Source organism: Rousettus aegyptiacus, unplaced genomic scaffold, assembly GCF_014176215.1.
Source record: "Rousettus aegyptiacus isolate mRouAeg1 unplaced genomic scaffold, mRouAeg1.p scaffold_m13_p_10, whole genome shotgun sequence".
NCBI lineage: Eukaryota > Metazoa > Chordata > Mammalia > Chiroptera > Pteropodidae > Rousettus > Rousettus aegyptiacus.
The window spans coordinates 91,838,796-91,858,260 of NW_023416285.1; the positions used below are offsets into that span (position 1 = coordinate 91,838,796).

The following is a 19,465-nucleotide window of genomic DNA, read 5'->3' on the forward strand; positions in this document are numbered from 1 at the left end:
TGGCTTTCCTATGACCCAGCCTGCCTCACATCTGCAGGCCTGGATCCTCCTTGGCAAAAAGAGGGAGTAACACCATCGTGTGGGATTTTTGGCACCGTGGATAAGACGGCAGTGCCGCAGCCAGGTTTTTGGATGGATGGAATTAGGAACAGGAGAGTTAAATCTGTAATTTGAGTATTTAATGTGCTTGGCTGAAGGAACCCCATTTCTGTTACACAAAAGGCCTTACCCGCAGGGCCCACATATGCAAGGCCTGTTGGCTAAGACCACATTTGCTCCCCCAGCTCACCTTTTTTTCCTGAACTGCCCGTCCAACCCCCTCCCCACATACCCCTTTCCTTCTCCCCCATTTCTTTGGAATTACTGCATCTAATCACGCCACAGTATTCCAGCCCTGAGAGTACAGTCATGTTCCACGTAGCCTTTCGGCCAGCAGCGCACCTCATAAACGACACCGGCCCCGTAAGATCCTGGTGCAGCTGTAATGTTCCCGGTGACGTAGCCATCCTGACGTGACACATTCGACTCCTGCGTTGGTGGTGATGCCGGTGCGAACAGACCTGAACAGACCTCCGGCTCTGCCTCCCAGCCGTGTGCCAGACACACCCTGCTGTCACTCGATAATGACAGCAAACGACTGTCCCTGGTTTACGGATGTGGTGCACTTTCTGTCGTCGTCTTAGAGTGTACCCTGAGGAGACACGGGCCATACAGCTGGGGCGTGCGGGGGCCCCACCGGGGCTCGTGTAAGGGCGCCGGGGGCCGGGTGCCGTCCGCACAGCAACGGAGTCGCCCGGCACCACATTTCACATGTCCCCGTGGTGAAATGGTGTGCCTCTACAGCTCCTCTTCCTCCTGGGCAAATCTGTGTATCTCTGATCACTTCTTCTCAAATGTAAGTGTCAAAGAGAAGGAAACCTTTATTTCTGTCATTCCCGACTTCGGGCCGGGAACCTCACCATAACCCCCAAGAGCCCACAATAGTTACTTTATAGTCACGCCTCAATTTATAAATCAAGTTTAACCGAATGTGCTCACCGCCTCCTCTCCCTGTGCCCCCACCCACTAGACTTGCCTTCAAGTGACTTTTGCCATTTGAAACAAAAACACATCCGTTCCGAGTGCAAGAAGATTTATCACCCGTGAGGATGCTCTTACAAATGGGACGCAAGCTTCAAAGGCAAATCCAAAAGGTTATCAAAAATGTTTTAAGAAATAGCAGGCATTGTAGAAATACTGAGACTGCTTTGAGAGGGGTGGCAATCATTTAGACAGATTCTGCGACATCGCAGTTTAAAAATCAGCCATACTGTCTCACGTTTAGTAGCAACCTCTGCATTAAATGCTTTGTGTCTGGGCAGCCAGGGACCTTCTGGGGGTGGAGCTGGTGCTAGAATCACAGCCTGCATCAGCCCATAGCAAACACAGCTAGAAGTCTTGGATTCTACTTCGTAAGTCATCAGTGACATCTCAGACGGGCCACGTGCACCCCACCTCATTCCTCACGGTGGGCTTCTACTATTTATGAAGGAGGGTCTTGAATGCCCTGTTCGTTACAGAGATTGCTGTTTCACTTTTTTCCAATTGTAACGTGAACGGAAGTAAAGAATATTCAATGGCTTTGATGTATTGAGATGGATTCTCCTGTTGATTTATGTCTCCTGGGGAGAGGAAGCTCTGCCCTCACTTCAAACCCACCCCTGTCATTTCTAGCTGTTTCACTGAGACATTGATAGTCACGGAAGCCCAGAAACTGCCACCCTGTAAGCCCAGGAGCCAGACAGCAAAGGGGAAACCACCTGCATTGGTTTTTGAAAAGGGGCTTTAGCATTTACTCTATGCCCCAGACTGAAGTCTGAGTCCTTACTGGCAAGTGCTGTGTTCATTTTGTATCTCCTGCAGCATTGGCTAGTGCCCTGCACATATTAGACACTCAATAAACATTGGTTGACTTAAAAGATGTACTTAGCAAGGACCGCTATAACAAAGTCTTAGGTGGGGGGGGGGGTACTTAACCAGCAGAAATTTATTTTTTCTCTATTCTGGAGGCTGGAAGTCTGAGATCAGGGTGCCAGGCTGGTTGGGTTTAGTGCGGGCTCTCTTCCTGATGTGCAGATGGCGGCCTTCTCATCATGTGCCCTCGGAGTGGGGGAGAGTACAAGCAAGCTCTCTGGTGTCTCTTGTAAGGACACGAACCCCATCGTGGGGGCCCACCCTCGTGACCTCATGTAAGCCCGATCATCTCCCAGTGGCCCCATCTCTGAATACCGTCACGTTGGGGGTTGGAGCTTCGACACATGAATTTGGGTGACGGGCGTGGGGATACAGTGCGGTCTATAGCAGCACTCAAAAAGTGAAACTAGAAACCAGACTGTCATGTAACTCTCTCTCTCTCTTTTTTTTTTTTTTACCAGCTTCATCCATTTCAGCCTCCCCTCCACCCCACCCTTGGGCCACTACTGATCTGTTCTCTGTATCTATGAGGTCCTTTTTTAAATTTTTTATTTAGATTTCACATATAAGGGAGGTCCTATGCTATTTGTCTTTCTCTGTCTGACTTATGACGTTGGCAGGGATGTTCGGGAAAAAGAGTTCATGATAAAAACATTCTTAGGTCGTGGCTGGTCTTCTTCTTTGGAAAGGCAGACGGAAGGTGAATTTTCAGTTTATTCTTAAATATGATACTCAAGGTCCTTTGGCCTTAATTTTAACATTTCTTCTGGGAGATTACTTATAGCATTTGGATTTTTAATTATGGGAACATACAGTGTGGTCCAGGACAGAGTATCTGGAGCCAGGATTCAATACCAGCCCCAACTCAAACAGAAATATTTCCTCCCCATTCAGCAGGATTAGTAATATGACCACCCCATAGGGCTAAAGAGACTGGTGTTTGTAAAGTGTTTAGCCCATAGCAAATACTATATAAGTGTATGTTATATACATATGTAATATATGTTATATAATATGTAATTGATTAACTATATTAATATAATTATATATTACATACTATAAAATATATTAATAGATTTTAAATAAATATATTTTATTACGTTTAGTGTAGTATGCAATGTATGTTTATTGTGCTTGTAAGTTATATAGTAATACGTTAAATCTATATTATATATCATATACTTATATGTAAATATACGTGTAAATTATATAGGTAACAAAATACATATTGTACAATGTATTACAAGATTAACGTTGATACAATGATTAAAATGTATAACTACATAATATTCACATATACTGTCATGTTTTATGTGTTTTATAACACGTCTTGTACAATGTGTATATTTATTGTGTATGTACGTGGACAGATATTTGTATTGGGCGTCTTCCTGTCCGTTCAGTGTGACATGTCCTGTGTGGCCAGGGAGGGCCGCGGGGTTCCACGGCCCTGTGAAGAGCGAGTGCCATTTGTTGGTAGAACGAACTGCTGGGGGAACAAGGCAGAAGGTCCCCATCGGTTGATGGCCCTGCACTCGGCCGTTTGCTCGGTGGCGTCCTCACTGTCTGCTCCTAGGGGTTTTGTAAAATTCATTTGCAGGGATGTACTCGAGCTTTTAACTTGCGGCTAAATAATTACGTGCACCTGAAATTGCATGTTTTGGGAGACGCGGCCTGATCACGAACCCTTTTTCCATGTTGTTCTTTTTGCAGCCCAAGCTTTTGGCCAAGGAGCTGCTGGACCTCGTGGCGTCTCACTTCAATCTGAAGGAGAAGGAGTATTTTGGAATAGCCTTCACGGATGAGACGTAAGTGCCCCCGCGTGCCCTCAGGACCCGAAAGGAACCTTGAAATGTCCTGTCTTCGGCTGTCAGCAGGGAAGTCGGCCACAGGCCACTTGGGTCCTTTGGGACAGGGTCAGTCCAAGTTTATCCTCCGAATTTCAAGGGCCTTGTGATCACGCCTGGAATGGCCAAGGGATATAATGAGGGTGATGCTGGTGTTATGAAATTATTAGGTAAACTAGTTCCTATAATCAAACAAGTTCACATTCAGGACCAAACTGTTTATTTTTTTTTTTTTAAAAGTACACTTACATGGGTTTGTTTTCTATTAAAGTTAAATGAAAACCACTGGAAATTAAACTTTCCTCTCCAGTGTTGAAATAACAATAACAGGAAGTGAATTTGATGAAAAATTCAGAATGAAAAGTGTCTTTGCAGTTTCCCTGTCTATGCTAAAATAGAGAGAATCTAAAAATCAAAAATTCAGATCACATTTGCTTTCAGTGGTCTTTCTGTTTGGCTCTATAAAGTGGTGTCTTGCAATACAAGTAAGGAATATCTTTACCAAAATTTCAATTTTCTTTTTAATATACTGTTAACAAGAGTATGGTAAAAAACTGATACAGATTTCAAGGTGAGAATAAGCTGTTCTAAGAAAATGTTTCATGACATTCTTTTCTGTGTATGTGTATGTACATACATACACAGTCCTCCAAATCTTTAGAATTACAGAGATAATTTCTTAAAATACTGATAGGTCAGGGTTGGGTTAGTGGCTGGACAGGACAGTTTGGGAGAAGCTGTGCCCGGTCAACCAGCTAATGCCATCAAGACAAAACAGACTCAGAAGCAGAGACAGGGGGGAGGCAGCCACATTGGTCAATAGCAGAAGCGATCGGACGTGTCTGCCCGTGGATGCACTTAGCCTGCGAGCTGCAAATGGACCGGTGGCCATAGGATTTATTACCCAAATCGGGACCCTCAGAGTGAAATGGGGTATAAACTGGGACTGTCTCAGACAGCCTGGAACACACGACTGCCCTCTAAGTTAACCACAAGTAAGGTGGCGGGGTGATCGGGGAGCAGGAGCAGAGTCACGTTGGCCCCTGGGAACTGAGCCAGACAGGAGTGGTGGCCTGGCCTGGAGGGGTCACAGTGCCTTTGGGTGGAACCAAGTAAGCACAGCCATGCGTGGAGGCTGTGGTAGGAAAGAGCCAGGACAATAATGACAAAATGCTTAAAGACAAGTGTACACTGAGAACAGCTACTTCCACAAATGCAGATGCTTCTGCCCTTTCTCCTGAGAATCACTGTAACCCTCCTAAATTGCTATTCATACATCTGTCACTAATTAGAAGGAAACCAGAAGTTTCGGTTAATCATACCCCATTGTTATTTCCCCAAGTACAGCCTGTTACTCTTCTCAGAGGTCAACTGACCTCTAGACGCGTCCCAGTTAGACTTCCCTTTTGAATAAACAAAAGATCGAGGAGTGAGCGGGTGGTCCCAGGCCAACAAGGGAGAAATACTGAGTGTTTCAAATCACTGCTGTAACAGCACCGGCCAAGAGGAATTGACTGTAAGGTGTAGAAAGTCACTCTTCCCCTGGGAGGGACGAGAGCAGAAACCACATGTCACAGAAGGGACAGTATGGCGCCCCACCTTGTCCGCTTGTCCCATTGAGGGGCACCGTGTGCTCTGCTCTGAGCTGCCCGGTTCCCTGGGCTGGCCGGCATAGTGTGTGCACACGCGCGTGTGTGTGTATGTGTGAGGCGAGGCTGGAGGACCCCACCCCACGCCCTGGAGTGGGATTGGCAACATGGAGGGCTCTGCGGGAGGCGGTGACAAAGAGGATGTGAGCCATCTCCTGGCCCCGTCCACGGCGTGGCCACCCCCGGGCCCTGCACCCAGTCTGGGAGGGAGGGTCCCTCCCAGGGAGTGGTGGGCGGCCAGCAGCTCAGTGGGAAAGAGCCCCAGCTGGCAGACGGCTCCTGCCAAACAACCAGCAAGTGGGCCTGACTCATGAGGGGGAATCGGTGAGTGTCTGGGCCCCCCAGGAAATGAAGCACAGGGGCCTCCGAGGGACTGGGGTAGGAGACAGAAACAAAGGGCTTGGCCGTGACTCAGGGCAGACTCATGGCCTGGCGACACCTGGGCCCGACGGACGTTCGCTGGTGGCCTCTTCGGTAGCCTGAACTTCTTTCCTTTGCCTGGGAAAACAGTGAAGAACGGAAGCTGCCCCCACAAGTGGCGGCTGAGGGTGTAACTAGGTCTGGGCTGGTGACCATGTGTTGGAGAGCACGAGCCCGATGACATGTGCCCCTACACAGTAGCAGAGGGTCTTTTCGCGTTTTCGGATTGTGCGCGTGTGCCATGACCCGTAGTGTGAGTGTGCGTGTGTGTGTGTGAGTGATTTCTGCAGGTGCTACGCTGCATCTTTTGTATGAAATGCAGAAGTTTCATCCCTTATTCCAGCCCATGGGATACACACTACACATTGTCTCTTTCCACACGCAAACCAAATGAGACAAACACTTGGAAAGTTTTATAAACCGTAAAACCCTGTGCAAGCGAAGGGTGTTACCGGCGGCATCACGGTCTCTTACAGCAGAATCTATGACTTTGAGGTCGTGTGTTGGCAGCCGGGCTTTCAGTTTTAACTGCTGATGGTGGCATTTTGTAGGCTCTGGAGGGGCCTGAAGGAAAGATACACAGAGCCAGGAAACTGGAGATTTCGCTAAGCTCCTCTCGCCCCGTGAGCTGTGTTCATTAATAAAGCGTGTGAGTCTGCAGTGCAGGACTTTATGCCCAGTAGTAACAACATTTAATATTGCTGACTAATCTGCGATGCTACCCTTAGCTCCGCCTTCTCTTTTTTTAATTTTTAGTCTTCTTTATTTTGAAATAGTTAGACTTACAGGAGGGCCGCGCAGGTAGTAGGGAGTCCCCGCGTGCCCTTCACCCAGCTTCCCCTAATGCCGATGTCGTACAAACTAGGTAATTAACACTGAAACTATATTATCATATGATCGGCGCTAAACCGTGGCCTTCATTCCAGTGTCACCAGTTTTCCCACGAATGGCTTGTTCCGTTCCAGGATGCAACAGCACGCAGCCCCTTTGGTTTTTAATAAACCTGCCCTAATGAAAAGACGGAGGTGGTTATCTGCAAATGATCTGGATCGCGGTGACGCGTGCAAACAGAGACATCTTGGCCACCCTTATGGCAGCAGAGGGAGAGCCTAGCATTGATTTGATCCCCTGAGAATTATGTGTGTGTTGCCGGAGCTGTGGTCTTCAACCCTGGCCACACATCGGCGTCACCTGGGACCCCTGATAAGATGCCAGAGCCTGGGGCCTGCCCCCAGGATTGCGACGGAATTGGTCAGGGTGTGGCCCGAGCACCGAGAATTTTCTAGTATTTTTCTAATTTGCATCCAAGTATGAAAACCCGGGTTCCAAAGAAAGGGGGACGTTGGAGTCCATCGCCTCTGCTCCCTCCCTCTGGATGCGAGAAGGCGAGCAGATGTCATGCGCACTTTGAGCGCCCGAGCCAGGGGCCTGCAATGTTACGGACTCTCTCCACCCCAGACGCCCAGGGAAACTGGCCGTGTGAGAACCAGCTCAGACCAAGCCCGGCCTTCCCATCAGTCCAGATAGAGTAGCTGAGATTCCCACTTTCAAGCGCTGGCATCCATCATGTATTTAAGAAAAGTTATTTTTACGTTTCATTTTTTCAAAAATGTCCCTTGCTCTTTGAACATCAAAGTTATTGGGGCTATTTTTTTCAGAGCTCATGTTTCTGATGGTATAACTTAAACCAATAAAGCCCTATTTTTGTTTTCTGATGTATTCTCAGTCATAAATTTTGTTTCCTCTATTTGAGCTTCTTTTTTAAAAGTTTTAAAAGTTTTGTGAGGTATAATTAATGAACAAAGAATTTGCATGTATTGAATGTGTACATTTCAGTGAGTTTGGGCATATGCAAGTACCCAAGTTTCAATTTTTAAAATTTTTAAGAAGTTGTAGGCAGAGGATCTCATCCTCAAAAGCAATAACTAGACTTTCAGACTATTCTGCAGAAATAGTAGTCAGATGGCACCAATAGACAGACCCCAAGTCGAAGTAATAATCAGCATAATATCTTCCAATTGAGTTTGAATTTCCTGTCATAGATTTTAAGAATCGTGTGTCAGATGCTGCGTGTAAGTCATGCAGTTAATGAAAACCTTTAAGAAGGATTTAGGGAGTCGAGGGGGAAAGACAAGGCACGAGGTGAGCCGTCGCTGCACATTCAGCGTGGCCCACCGAGGCCGCGTTTCCACACAACAGCGCGGGAAACGCATATTTATTTCTCTTATTTAACCACAGGCCCCTTTGCGGTGTGTTAAGGAAGGATGTTACCGTCCTTCCACGAACGTTTACACGCAGGATGATTTATGCTTAAATTTTGTAGGGTTCACAGATACCCTGAAGCCAGAATCCTAGCTGAAGAACCAATTAAGGGTGCGGGTGCGTGGGTGTGTTTAAAAAAACAGAAACAAACACACAAAAAACATGCTGCGTTTCAGTTAATTGAGCCGCCGATCAGTACTTTTTGGGGAGTCTGATTGATCTGGATGATTAAAGTCCAGTGTGCCCTTGGCTGGGTCTGCAGACCCAGTGCCAGGACGGCGGGGACGATCCCGCACTCTGCGGTGTCCTTGAGTCCTTGCGCCTCTTGACTGGACCCGTGGCCGGCATGGACCGAGCCATCTGAACAAGGTCTGGTTGATGAGCTCTCCCAGTCTCCAGCTTACCTATGATTTAGGAAAGCCGTTTTCCAGTTGTAGAAGAGACAGTGTATCAGCTCACTGGGAGAGCAAATGAGTATTTAGGAGTGGGTGTGGGATGTCCATTCATTAAGAGCCCTGAACCACGAGACCAGGCTACCACCTCTGGGCCAGGGCTGCAATGGCAGCTTCTGGGAACGTGGCTTTAGTGTCCATGAGCATGTTGGAGGCTGGTGGATGTTGTGGCAGAGAGTGAATGTTATGGAAGTGACCAGGAAGGGGGTTTAGCAGAGCTCAGATGAAGAGCAATGGATGGAGCGTCTGAGGAGGCCCGAGGAGCTAGGTTTTCTTCTGAGTTTCTCCTTCCAACGTGGGTAGTGTGGTAGAGTTCAGGCCCTGGACTAGGGCCTCAGCGAATTGGAGGTTAAGGCAGGGATGACCATCACGCAGCTGACAACAGTGATGGATCTGTGGGGTGTATTTGAAGCCAACGTATTCATTCCTTAACAAACGTTTGTTTCTCATCTGCTGTTAAGCACTAGAAATACAGAAATAACGATGCTCTGACCGTTCACACGGCTCATGCTTTTAGTTTAGGAAGTAAATAATGAGAGGTAGTGTAGGAGGTGCTATAAAAGAAAATTTGGGATAGCTTTACGAGGACGTAGTGGAGCAGACAGTTGCTCCATAAATAAAAAATTAAAACTGTAAATTCAATTGGACCAACTAGGCCATAATTTAGTAGTCAAGTCTCACACTTTATTTTAGTCTGTATGTGTGTGACTCTCTCTGGTGTAGGTGCGTGCGCTCTCTCTCTCTCTCTCTCTCTCACACACACACACACACACACACACACACACACACAAAGACCACTAGACCACTGTGTGAAGGTTTCTAGCTGGATCAGTGCCCTTGAGTTGCCCTTGATGAGCACAGGTACTAAAAGCTAAACATCATTGCATCTGAAGAGCTCCCCACCTGCTCCCTCCATCCATGGACACCTGCAAGAATTTCATCCTCTTCCTTTGGATTTCCGTAGAAACTCATTCCCTGTGAAATCGGCGATCTACAGTGAAAACCTCTAAAGGGCGCGGCATATCATTCTCCCCTGGGGTCCGAGAATGATCAGTGCAGAGAGTCTGATCACACACCTCCACCCTCCGGTCACTCTCTGCAAACCAAGCTCTCCTGACCACCATCTCACCAAAGGTGCCAACACTTGGACCAGAAACCTACTTGTATTATACGTAGAAGCTAAAAGCAATCTGTTAAATAAATGCCTCCAATTTCTATTGCCCGGAAGCAATTACACATTTATTACTGACCCAACGGTTTGACCTGTTGCCACCATAAACCAAATGAGTGTTATCTTGCTCAGTTTTAAAGATGGTTGTCAGTCAAGCTATAAAAAATACTGAGTGTCTGCTGGGGCACTTTTTATGTTTTCCTTTGTTATTAGCAAATGCATCGATGTGCATTCTCAAGTGAAAAATCAATGAGAATAATGAAAAACAGGCTATGGGTCCTCTCTTTGTTAAACTGTACTGAGAAAATGCTTCGTCTCTTAGTTCTCCAGTCCACCCTGACTTAAATTAAAAAAAAAAAAAAAAAAGATTTGAGGAAAGAACTTAATGTCAGGACCGTGAGGTATCACGTAGGAAAGAAAAAGTTCTGGACAGTGGGACCCCTTCACACTGCCTGGTGCAGGAAATGCGCCTTTGAACCCAATACAATGAGCAGAAAATATTTCAGCAGGTCTTACTGCAGCCGGAAGTGGTGGCTGCAGAGCTAGGCTTTCCAGTTTGCTGGTTAATCCATCTCTCGGCTTTCGCCGGGACACTGGGCAGGTTACCCTGAGGACCCTTGGACAAGTCACTTGCCCCTTGAACCTTTCCTTTGCAAGTAGCCTTCAGTGGAAAGATTTTCACAGGCACATAAAACGCAGCCGACTTCCTTCGCCCTGCGGTCCCAGGACTCCAGGTGTGGGGAAGCCCACCTCTCCACGCATGCCCTGCCAGCCCTCACGGCCTGGGGCGGGGGCCCACAAGTGGGAGAAGTGGAGGAAGGAAATTCACGTTTCCTCGGAGACTAGTCAATTCAGGGAGATTCTGGCCTCATTGTTCTCTCTGCTTCCTGACCATTTTCTTCCTTTCTTATCGTTTCATTGCCTGATAAATGCTAAACCAATATATGCCTGGGAACAAAGGGATTTCCAGTTAAATAAATTTCATCGCTAACATGCCATTCTTTAAAAAAGCCTATTATGGGGAATAAAAATATCTAGAGAGGGCACCCACCCTGTATTTGTCCTCTGTTAACAGGGATAAAAAAGAGGGGGCCATGAGCAACCCCAGCAGAGTGGTGGCCAAGGGACACTTATGCCAGTGTCTCTCAGGGCAAAATGTACCCACGTCGAGGTCCCCCACCAAGCGAACTATGCCCCTCAGAGACCAAGCCGAATCCCCAGCAGTCTACACGGTCAGCAACGTGCATGGGGGTGGGGTCAGGTTTATCCCGTGAGAATTATGAAACGGTTGTTCCCGCCAAGACCGTTTATCAAGAATTGTTGTAAGTAAAAAGATTACAATTTCAGTCTACATGGTCATTAGATGGATTGCCGTTCTGAGTTTTCTTAGATTCCGTATTTATTTGGCATCCACTAATTACAGTGCCAAACTAGCAGCTAGAGTTGTTTACATCTCCGCCGCTGTCCAGAGCCCATACTCCAGATCTGAACCACTCCCCTTGTCTAATTCTCATTTGCCAAGCCCACTCGGCCCGGCCCGAAGTCAACCCAGGGCCACGGACTGGGCAGCTCGGGTCAGCCCCTCAGCCTGGCAGAATTATTCAAACTAGCCAGTCCTCGGCCGTCTCCCCTGCCCCGTCTTGCCTTTCCCACGGAAACCCCAGTAAAGGCCCCGGCCTCTGCCTCCTCTTTCCTTTTCTGCCTCATGGTCAGTACCGGCGCTCCCCCACGGGCCCCGCCGGGCATGGCGTGCCGCTCATTTCTAGGGGAACCGTGAATAACGTTATTCACACTTCTCCTCGTGGTCACGCAGTCACCTTTATGAATTAAGATCCGGCACAGATCAATTGCTTTTGGAGGCAGTCATCCAATCAGTGAGTGAGTACCAGCTCTTGAGCACCTAATATTTGCCAGGCATTGTGTATGCTAAGTTCCGGGATGATTCTTGTAAACGTTGACAACTTAACAAGTTAGTCAGAGAGACAGGTCAGCTAACTCATTGTGCACGACTGCGCCACAAATGCCTTGCAGATGACACAAACCAGGAGCTCTGGGGAAGCTGGAAAAGAAGCCCAGACTTAGGCAATCAAGGAAGACTTCACTGAACTCAGCCCTGAACGATGGCTAGCGTTCAGATAAAGAGAATGGAGAACCTGTTCCAGTTAGCACGGGCGTGATCAAGTTCATCATACAGAGCATCCATGTGGCAGGTGTGCGGGAGGCTGAGCACACGGAGAAGATCCTGGGAGATTTGGGACGTTTTCAGAGCAGAAAGGAAGTGGCTAGAGCGTCTTATTCCCTGATAATTAGGGAGTAGCTTATCACACACACACACATGCACACACACACACTTTATGAAGTAGACCTCTCTGTATTTTGTGGATGTAAAAAGTCTGAAAAAGAATGGGGAAAAAGAATACGTGAACAGAGTAGGTTCCGTGGGAGGCGGGAGGTGCAGCAGCAGAGGGGTGCCCCAGACGGGTGCCGTGAGGGTCCGTTCCCAGGCGGGGTGTGGCGTGGAGGGGGCGCATTGGGAAGGCTTTCTGCAGGAGGCACGGGAGATCTGGGCCTGGGAGGATGGGAGTCGACTCGGCTGGGGGAAGAAGGCGAGGAAGGGCATTCTAGGCAGTAGGAATGACATAAGTGTGGGCGCAGAGGTCAGTGTTTCCAGTATGACCACAGACGAAGTGGGCACCTAGGCCTTCCCTAAGAACCCTTTTCTAGCTGGACAGGGATTTATCCCACCTTTGTGGAATAAGTCCAGTCATTTTACTTAGAAAACATCTTTTTCTGTTATTTTTTTACCCTTAACTATACTCAGAGATGAGTAACCCAAAGGTGAAAAATAAAGTTTATAGAAAAAAATTTATTTCCAGATGGAGATTCTTGAAGGAAAAAGAAGCTGATCCAAACATCAGCCCTAGGCCACAGGGGTGGGCTTAATTGAAAGAGAGAATCTTTTTTTTTTTCCTTGTGCAAAAGGTGCAGTTTGAATGAAGTCTTAGAATGAAGATGGAAGCTTCTGGCATGTTTTCTTTCTTTTTTCAGAGGCAAGCGTGTGCTTGGAGAAGCAAAGATTTTAATAGGACGGTACAGACAGCTCTTGCTTCTCATGGTCCGCAGAATAAGCGCCAGCCTTCCACACGAGTCTGTGCGTTGTGAACCTCAGAGTCACACAGCAATGACATCCTGCCCCTCTCCAGCCTCGTCCCTTTCTCTTCATGTGACACTAAGGTGCTAGGTTTCTGTCCGCTTCAGGGCCTTTGCACGTGCTGGCCCTGCTGCTTGGAAAATCCCGCTTCCTCTTTGCTGAGGTGACTCCTGCAATGCTTCAGATCTCGCTCGAAACACCTTCTCGGACAACCCCCCCCCCCCCTCGCCCCCAGTCGAGATCAGATCTTTCCATGTTCTCATAAGTCACAGCCCTAACGCTATTCACGATTATGCAATTGTAGACGTAGTGGGCGAGTGTCTCCTTACCAGCAGACAGGAGGAAAGGGACCGTGTCTGTTTCGCTGCCCGCTGCACCTCCATGCTCTTTTTCAGCGCAGGCAGTCAGCTGACGCGTATGAGAGAAAGAAGAGACGGAGGGAGGGCAGGAGGGAAGAAATGCCCAAGCCACTCCATGTGTATGTCCTCAGGTATCTCCTGGTCCGCTGTTTAAAATAGCTTTAACGAGGTGTAGCCGACATGCACTAAACGACACATAAGTTTTGACGTGTCCACACCCATGAAACGATCACTGCCACCAAGATAATGAACATGCTCATCATTCTCCTGAAGTTTTCTTTGTCCGCCCCCCCCCGCCCAGAATTCCTCCCTTTCACCCCCACCCCAGGCAACTACCAACCTGTTTTCTGTGACCATAGGTTAGTTTGTACTTCCTAGAGTTTTATACAAATAGAATCATACAGTCTGTACTCTGTTTTGTCTGGCTTATTTCAGCCTAATTATTTTGAGACTCATGTACATTGCTGTGCACATCAGTGGTTCGTTGTCTTTAGTGCTGTGTAGTATTCCATTATATAATTATATCACAATTTGTTGATGCATTCCCCTTGCTGATGAACATTTGGGTTTGGGTTGTTCCAAGTTTCGAGCCATGAAAAACAAAGTCTCTGAACATCTGTATGTAAAAACCTTTGCATGGCCATATGCTTCCTTTTCTCTCGGGTAAATACCTAGGAGAAGGATGGCTGGGTCATATGGTAGATGTAAGTTTAATTTTTTAAAGAAACTATGATTGGTTTTTCAGCCCATCTGCCTCCAGAAAGATGTCAGGAAAATGGCTAACATGTTTCTGAAGTGTGTTGTGAGTCCCTCAGGAGACAGGCAGGCGAGAGTGTGGTGGGAAGGGAATTTAGGACGAGAGAGAGAAAGAGAGACAGACAGACAGACAGACAGAGAAAGACAGACAGAGACAGACAGAGAGACAGAGACGGAGAGAGAGGGAGAATGATTACATTTTCAGTGCCGTCTAGGGAGAGGGCAGAGGGCCTCCAGCCCCTGACCCTGAGTGTCACTCTCCTCCCTCACGACACACAGCACCTCCCACTCAGGCGGAGATCCCCAGATCAACCCTCTTGAGTACTTCAAATGTTGAAAGCCTAACAGCGAGTGAGGCACAGGTCCACGTCTGTCTGCAATCCGGCGCATATGCATACCTGCATCGCAAGAAACATCTGCAGATTCCAAAGCCGTAACCAGTTTGTCTCTCTTTTCTGCAGGGGACACTTAAACTGGCTTCAGCTGGATCGGAGAGTATTGGAACACGACTTCCCCAAGAAGTCAGGGCCAGTGGTTTTATACTTCTGCGTCAGGTACGTACGCTGGCTGTCCTCCCTTTTGCCTCATTTTTTTCTTTCAGAAGTGTCTGGGAGGGAAGAATACTTAAAGGGGAATCAGGTTGGCCTTGGTTTGTTGCGAGGTGCCCAGCTACGTGGTGGAGCAGCTGCAAACGTGGGGTGTGAGTGTATGAGACGTGCCAGTGTACTCACGTGTTTGTGCTCTTACGTAGGAGGCTTGTGCGGAATGAAGATCAGAGCCCTTAATTTCCCTTTTTCTCGGGGGGAAAGGGCGGGGAGTGGCATATTAGCTCAGACTACACTGAAGTTCTTACAATAACAGAAACACTTGGGTTCTGTTTTGGTGGCCGTTTGAGGCTACATGACAATAGCCGATGTATTCTTTCTGGCTGTCGCAAGTGCCACTTGGCCTCTCGAAACGTGCCTATTTCATCCCAAATAAAAATAGTCGAACCCCAGCCGTAGACCCCAGATCAGTGTATTTCCCAGGGAGGGAAGATATGGCATAATAAAATATCAGAGACAAAGGGCATTTTCTGTTCCTTAATCTATTATAAGAAGTTTCATTTGGTGACAGAAAAGAACAGGATTTGCTTCTTGTAGTTAATATTTGCAACAATCTTAGGAAGTTGACTGGACTTACCACGTTGGTTTGCAGAAGGTTGTGTGAAGCCAGAGAGGTTCGTGTCTCAGGTTTGGGGGCAAAGTACAAGCTGTAGCAAAGCCAGGGTCTGAGCTCCCAGTCGGTGGGGCCACCGGGCCGTTTCTGTCCAGAACCTTCATCGCCACACAGCTGCAGAGGCGTTTAGCTGGAAGGCCTCCGTCTTCCGATGGACGCTACCCCTTAAACCCAGGACATAGACCCAGCTCTTTTAAAAGGTCTGAACTGAAGTTCGAGGGCGGGACACACGTGATTTACAATTCAGTTCTTCCTAAAGAGCGTGGCCAGGAATGCGGTTTTAGACACAGCCATCCTGATGCCGTAGGAGGCGTGAGGAGGGCCTAAGACCAGAGTCAGGGGCCGCATTTAAGAGCCGGGCGTACGCGTCTTTACCGCAGCCGGCGGAGTGAACGCAGACGCGCCTTCAACCACTGTGTGATTCGTTGAACAGCTGCGAGCGTGTCAGAGCTCATCGCAGCCCTTTTCATGGCCGATGGGCGTGATGTCAATGTCGTGTTCTCCGTGACGGTGTCTACGTTTCCTCAGACAAGTGGAAAAGCAACCCTGGCCAGCCACGAGTGGCCTGTCGTGGAAGGTGGCCGAGCACACTTGCTGTGCGTCAGGCTGTTCCCTTCTTCCTGGGGCTTGTCGGCAGCCTTAACCAAGAAGAGGAGATACCGAGCTGGTGGCACGTCGGGCCCCTTTTCCAGGCTCCTGTGATGAGTCGAGCTGTTTGTGGGTTGGGGGATCCAGGCCTCAGAGGAAAGCTTGGGGCTCCACGAGATTGCCAGCTGAAGTGTTTGTCGCTGAGAATATGGAGCCGGTTCCAGATCATTCCAAGCCGACTTCTGTCTGTGAGACCGGACACAGGGAGGGAGCCGCAGGGGCCGACCACGCTGACCGCAGAGGGGGCCGGGAACGGGGTGACCGAAGACCCAGCGATGCCTCTGCTGTCAGCCTCCTGCTTCCTCGTTGGCCGGATCGGGGGCCACACAGGATGCTCCTTGGGGAAAGGTCTCCAAATGCGCCTTTAGGGAACGCGGCCTGGCAGAGAGCGGCCGGCCACAGGCAGAGCTCCCCGCTCACCCCACTGCAAAAGCGGGTCTTTCCGGAGAGCCTCAGGCTCCTATTTCCAGTCACCTGAGTCCTTCAGACTCAGCAGGTCCAAAGCCACATCCATCATCTTCCCTCCTAACCCTCTGTGGTCCCCTCGGATCTGTGGCGTTATCACCTCCCCCGCCATCTGGGCTTTCAGTCTCGAAGTCTCTCTTCTTCCTCACATTCTTATGTGCGTTAGTTCTTAGCTGCTGCTTCCAGAATTGCTCCCTGCCCTCGCCTCATCTTCTGTCACTTGGACTATTGCAGCCGCCTCCCAGGGTGGGTGTCCCCCGGGCGCTGGCCACAGAGCACCCTGGCTCCTAGAACCCCTAGGACCCCGAGTTCCCCTGTCCAGCTAGCTGAGCAGCACAGGAGCGAAACACCAACAATCTGTTTTCTCCTGGAACGGAGACAGATTCTCCCACCAAAGCGAATTCTGCATTTTTACCTTGGTTTTCAGCATGGGAAGAATTCCCAACATAGAACGTGATAGCTTTCTAGGGATGCCCAAGGCCATTTTCTCTGGGGGAGGAGTGCAGGCCTGGAATGTGCTGGAGTCTACACAGGCCCCCCCCCCCACCCCCAAGCTGGTCCAGCTGGGCGCTGTCCCTTTGCGCGGGTGCTGACCTCTCCCAAGAGCAGCCAGCCCAGCATCCGTCACTCACACGTACCTGGATGCAGCCTGATGCTCCAGGCCCTCAAAGCCGTCCTGCCTAAACACCTGTGTGTTATATCTGTTTATCGCGGGGACAGTTGGCCTCCGTGGAAAAGGAGAATAAAATTACCGGATAAAGGAGACCGTGGAAAACATCGACTGCCTGAAGCCACGTTTTGGAAATTCATCAAGTGGAAGTATCAGCCCCGTGTCACGGAGGATCTGAGTTTGGGCTGCCGTCCCAGTCTGATCTGTCATTTGACTTTCCTAGCGTCTTTCTCTGTAAGGCATATTCAAAGATCAAACATCCATAGGGGCGAGGGCGGAGTCAGTGCCTCTGTTGAACTGAGCAGGAAAAGGACCCACGTATGTTAAATAACGTGAATTCGAACTTGGAGAATTCTTCAGCCTCGAAGCCAGAGCAAGTCCTTTTAATGAGTGTTTTCTCCTCGAAGGGCCTCAGGGTGGTGTGACACTGCAGGACGTTCTCAAAAATGGCAGGAGGGGGGACGAAGAGCCCACCTCGATGTCCCCTGCTTTACCCTAAAAAAAGACCTGCTCTTGCCAGCTCGTCAGTCAGATCACCAGGACTGATCACAGTGGCTTCTGGCTCTTAATAATTACCCACAAAGGGAAAATGTCGGAGGGAAGGAAACTCTCCTTCATCCAGGGTGACCGTTAAGCTTCGTGACAATCCTGAAGCAGGTGTCGCTTTTCCTAGTTAAAGGTAAGGAGCGGCGGGCCCGGCGGTCGGGTGGACTCTCCCCGCAGCACGACCGAGGGAGCCGCGGCATGTGTTCAGTTAGGTCCGACCGCGTGCGCCGCGCTGCCCGCCTGTCACAGTGAAAAGCGGCACCACGACTGCTCATCAGAGCCTGCCTCGGTCGCGCCCTTCGCAGGCTGGGCCAGAGGCGCCCGAGTCGAAAGCCGTGACCTTGGCTCATCTCGCATGCCACACGTGGCCGCGTCTGCAGAGCCGGCGTCCGTCGGCGGGACGGTGTGAAGGACAGACGCACGCAGCACTGCGGGCGGAGAGCCACCCTCCCAGGAGGGAGGCTCCTGTTCCAGCCCTCCCCGCTGAGACACCATCGGCAGAGCGCCCCCTGCAGGCGAACCCACCGTCGCAGAGTCCACACTGCGCGGAGGGGCACCCCGTCAGCCTTGCCCGTGGTCACCCCCTGGCCACTTCAGCCCAAACCCAGCTCTGCACGATTGCAACCACCCCCTTAACCTGGACCTCACCTCACGTACGTGCGCGCGCGCGCACACACACACACACACACAGTTACACACGTAGGGCTGGGTCCATCCAGCTAGACACTTGTGCTCCCGAGGGGCCGAGTGTGGTCAGGGGGAAGTTGCACCCAGCCGCGGGTGGTGACATCTCTCTCAGAGAGCCGCAGTTTTTCTGGCCGGGCCCGCCCACGTGCCTGCTCGTGGTCTCCTCGTGCCCACAGTGGCATCCTTTTCTTCTCGCGGCAGACGCCGCACCAGACGCTCACGCCCTCTGCTCTAGGGAGGTTCCTCGTTTATGATTTTGCAGAGAAAACTAGAGCTCGCACGAGTGAGTTCCCTCAACGCCCTGCTCCTTTACCCGCAGGCGTGATTGTATCTGCCTCATCTCTGTGGCCTGCGCACCCACCCACAGCACGTGTGCACGCACACACACACACCCACAGGAAGAGCGGCCGCATCCCAGCCAGGCCGGCGGGTCCACGTGTCCCCCGGTCCCGGCCCCTCGACCACCGCAGGGAGCTCATCCCCTCACGTCTCCTCTCGGCTTCTCTCTGTCTTACGTGGCTGCTTCTCCGTGGGCTCCGCGGACTCCAGCCCCGCCTGACCTGCATCTTCCTCCGGCCGCCGCCCTTGGCTCCCCCTCTGTGCGCAGCAGGGCTCAGAAGACGGTCCGCGCATGCGCACGCGCCGCCTCCCTTCTGTCCCGTCGCCCGCCGCGTGGCCACGCGAAGTCCTGGGCCCCGAACGCCGCAGGCGCCTCTCAGCCCTCCTCGGCCTGCGGCTGCGTCAAACGATGCCACCCGCTCTCCGCCCCCGGACTCTCTCATCTTTCTGTGGCGCTTCCTCGGCACCACCGCCCCTCCAGCCCCCAGGCCGGAAGCAGGGTGTCAGCCTTGACATCACGGGTACCTCCCACCTGCTGCCCTCTCTGCCCTCGGCCTCTAATTCTTGTCATTTCCGCAGTTTAAGAAGCGCCCCTGCCCGTCCCTTGCTCTCCACACTCACCCCCGTGGCTATCATGAGGGTCTTCGCAAACCTCTCCTGGTCTTGAAATGTCTTCCGCGGTCTCTGCTTCTGCTCTCGGCCCCTTGCGGTCTCCCCTGTTTTACCACTGCGCATCTTTCCGGCATCGTCCTCTGTTCCCCGGCTTGTCATTTTCCTGGCTTCCCATTGTCACACGAAGGACATCCCCGGCATGCCCTGTGCGGTGTGACTGTGGCGTGCCTCTCCGGTCTCACCGTCGGTCCCTTTCAACA

General features: G+C 50.3%; 1 protein-coding gene across 10 annotated transcripts in view; it reads left to right on the forward strand.

Moving 5' to 3' along the window:
• The window catches only part of FRMD4A (FERM domain containing 4A), a 522,413-nt gene that overhangs the window by 386,681 nt on the left and 116,267 nt on the right, over positions 1 to 19,465 (forward strand). For all 10 annotated transcript variants that reach the window (XM_036227032.1, XM_036227030.1, XM_036227019.1 and 7 more), the window contains 2 exons: positions 3,667 to 3,761; positions 14,482 to 14,574. In XM_036227032.1, the coding sequence (XP_036082925.1) occupies positions 3,667 to 3,761; positions 14,482 to 14,574 (188 nt within the window). The remainder of the gene's footprint in view (positions 1 to 3,666; positions 3,762 to 14,481; positions 14,575 to 19,465) is intronic.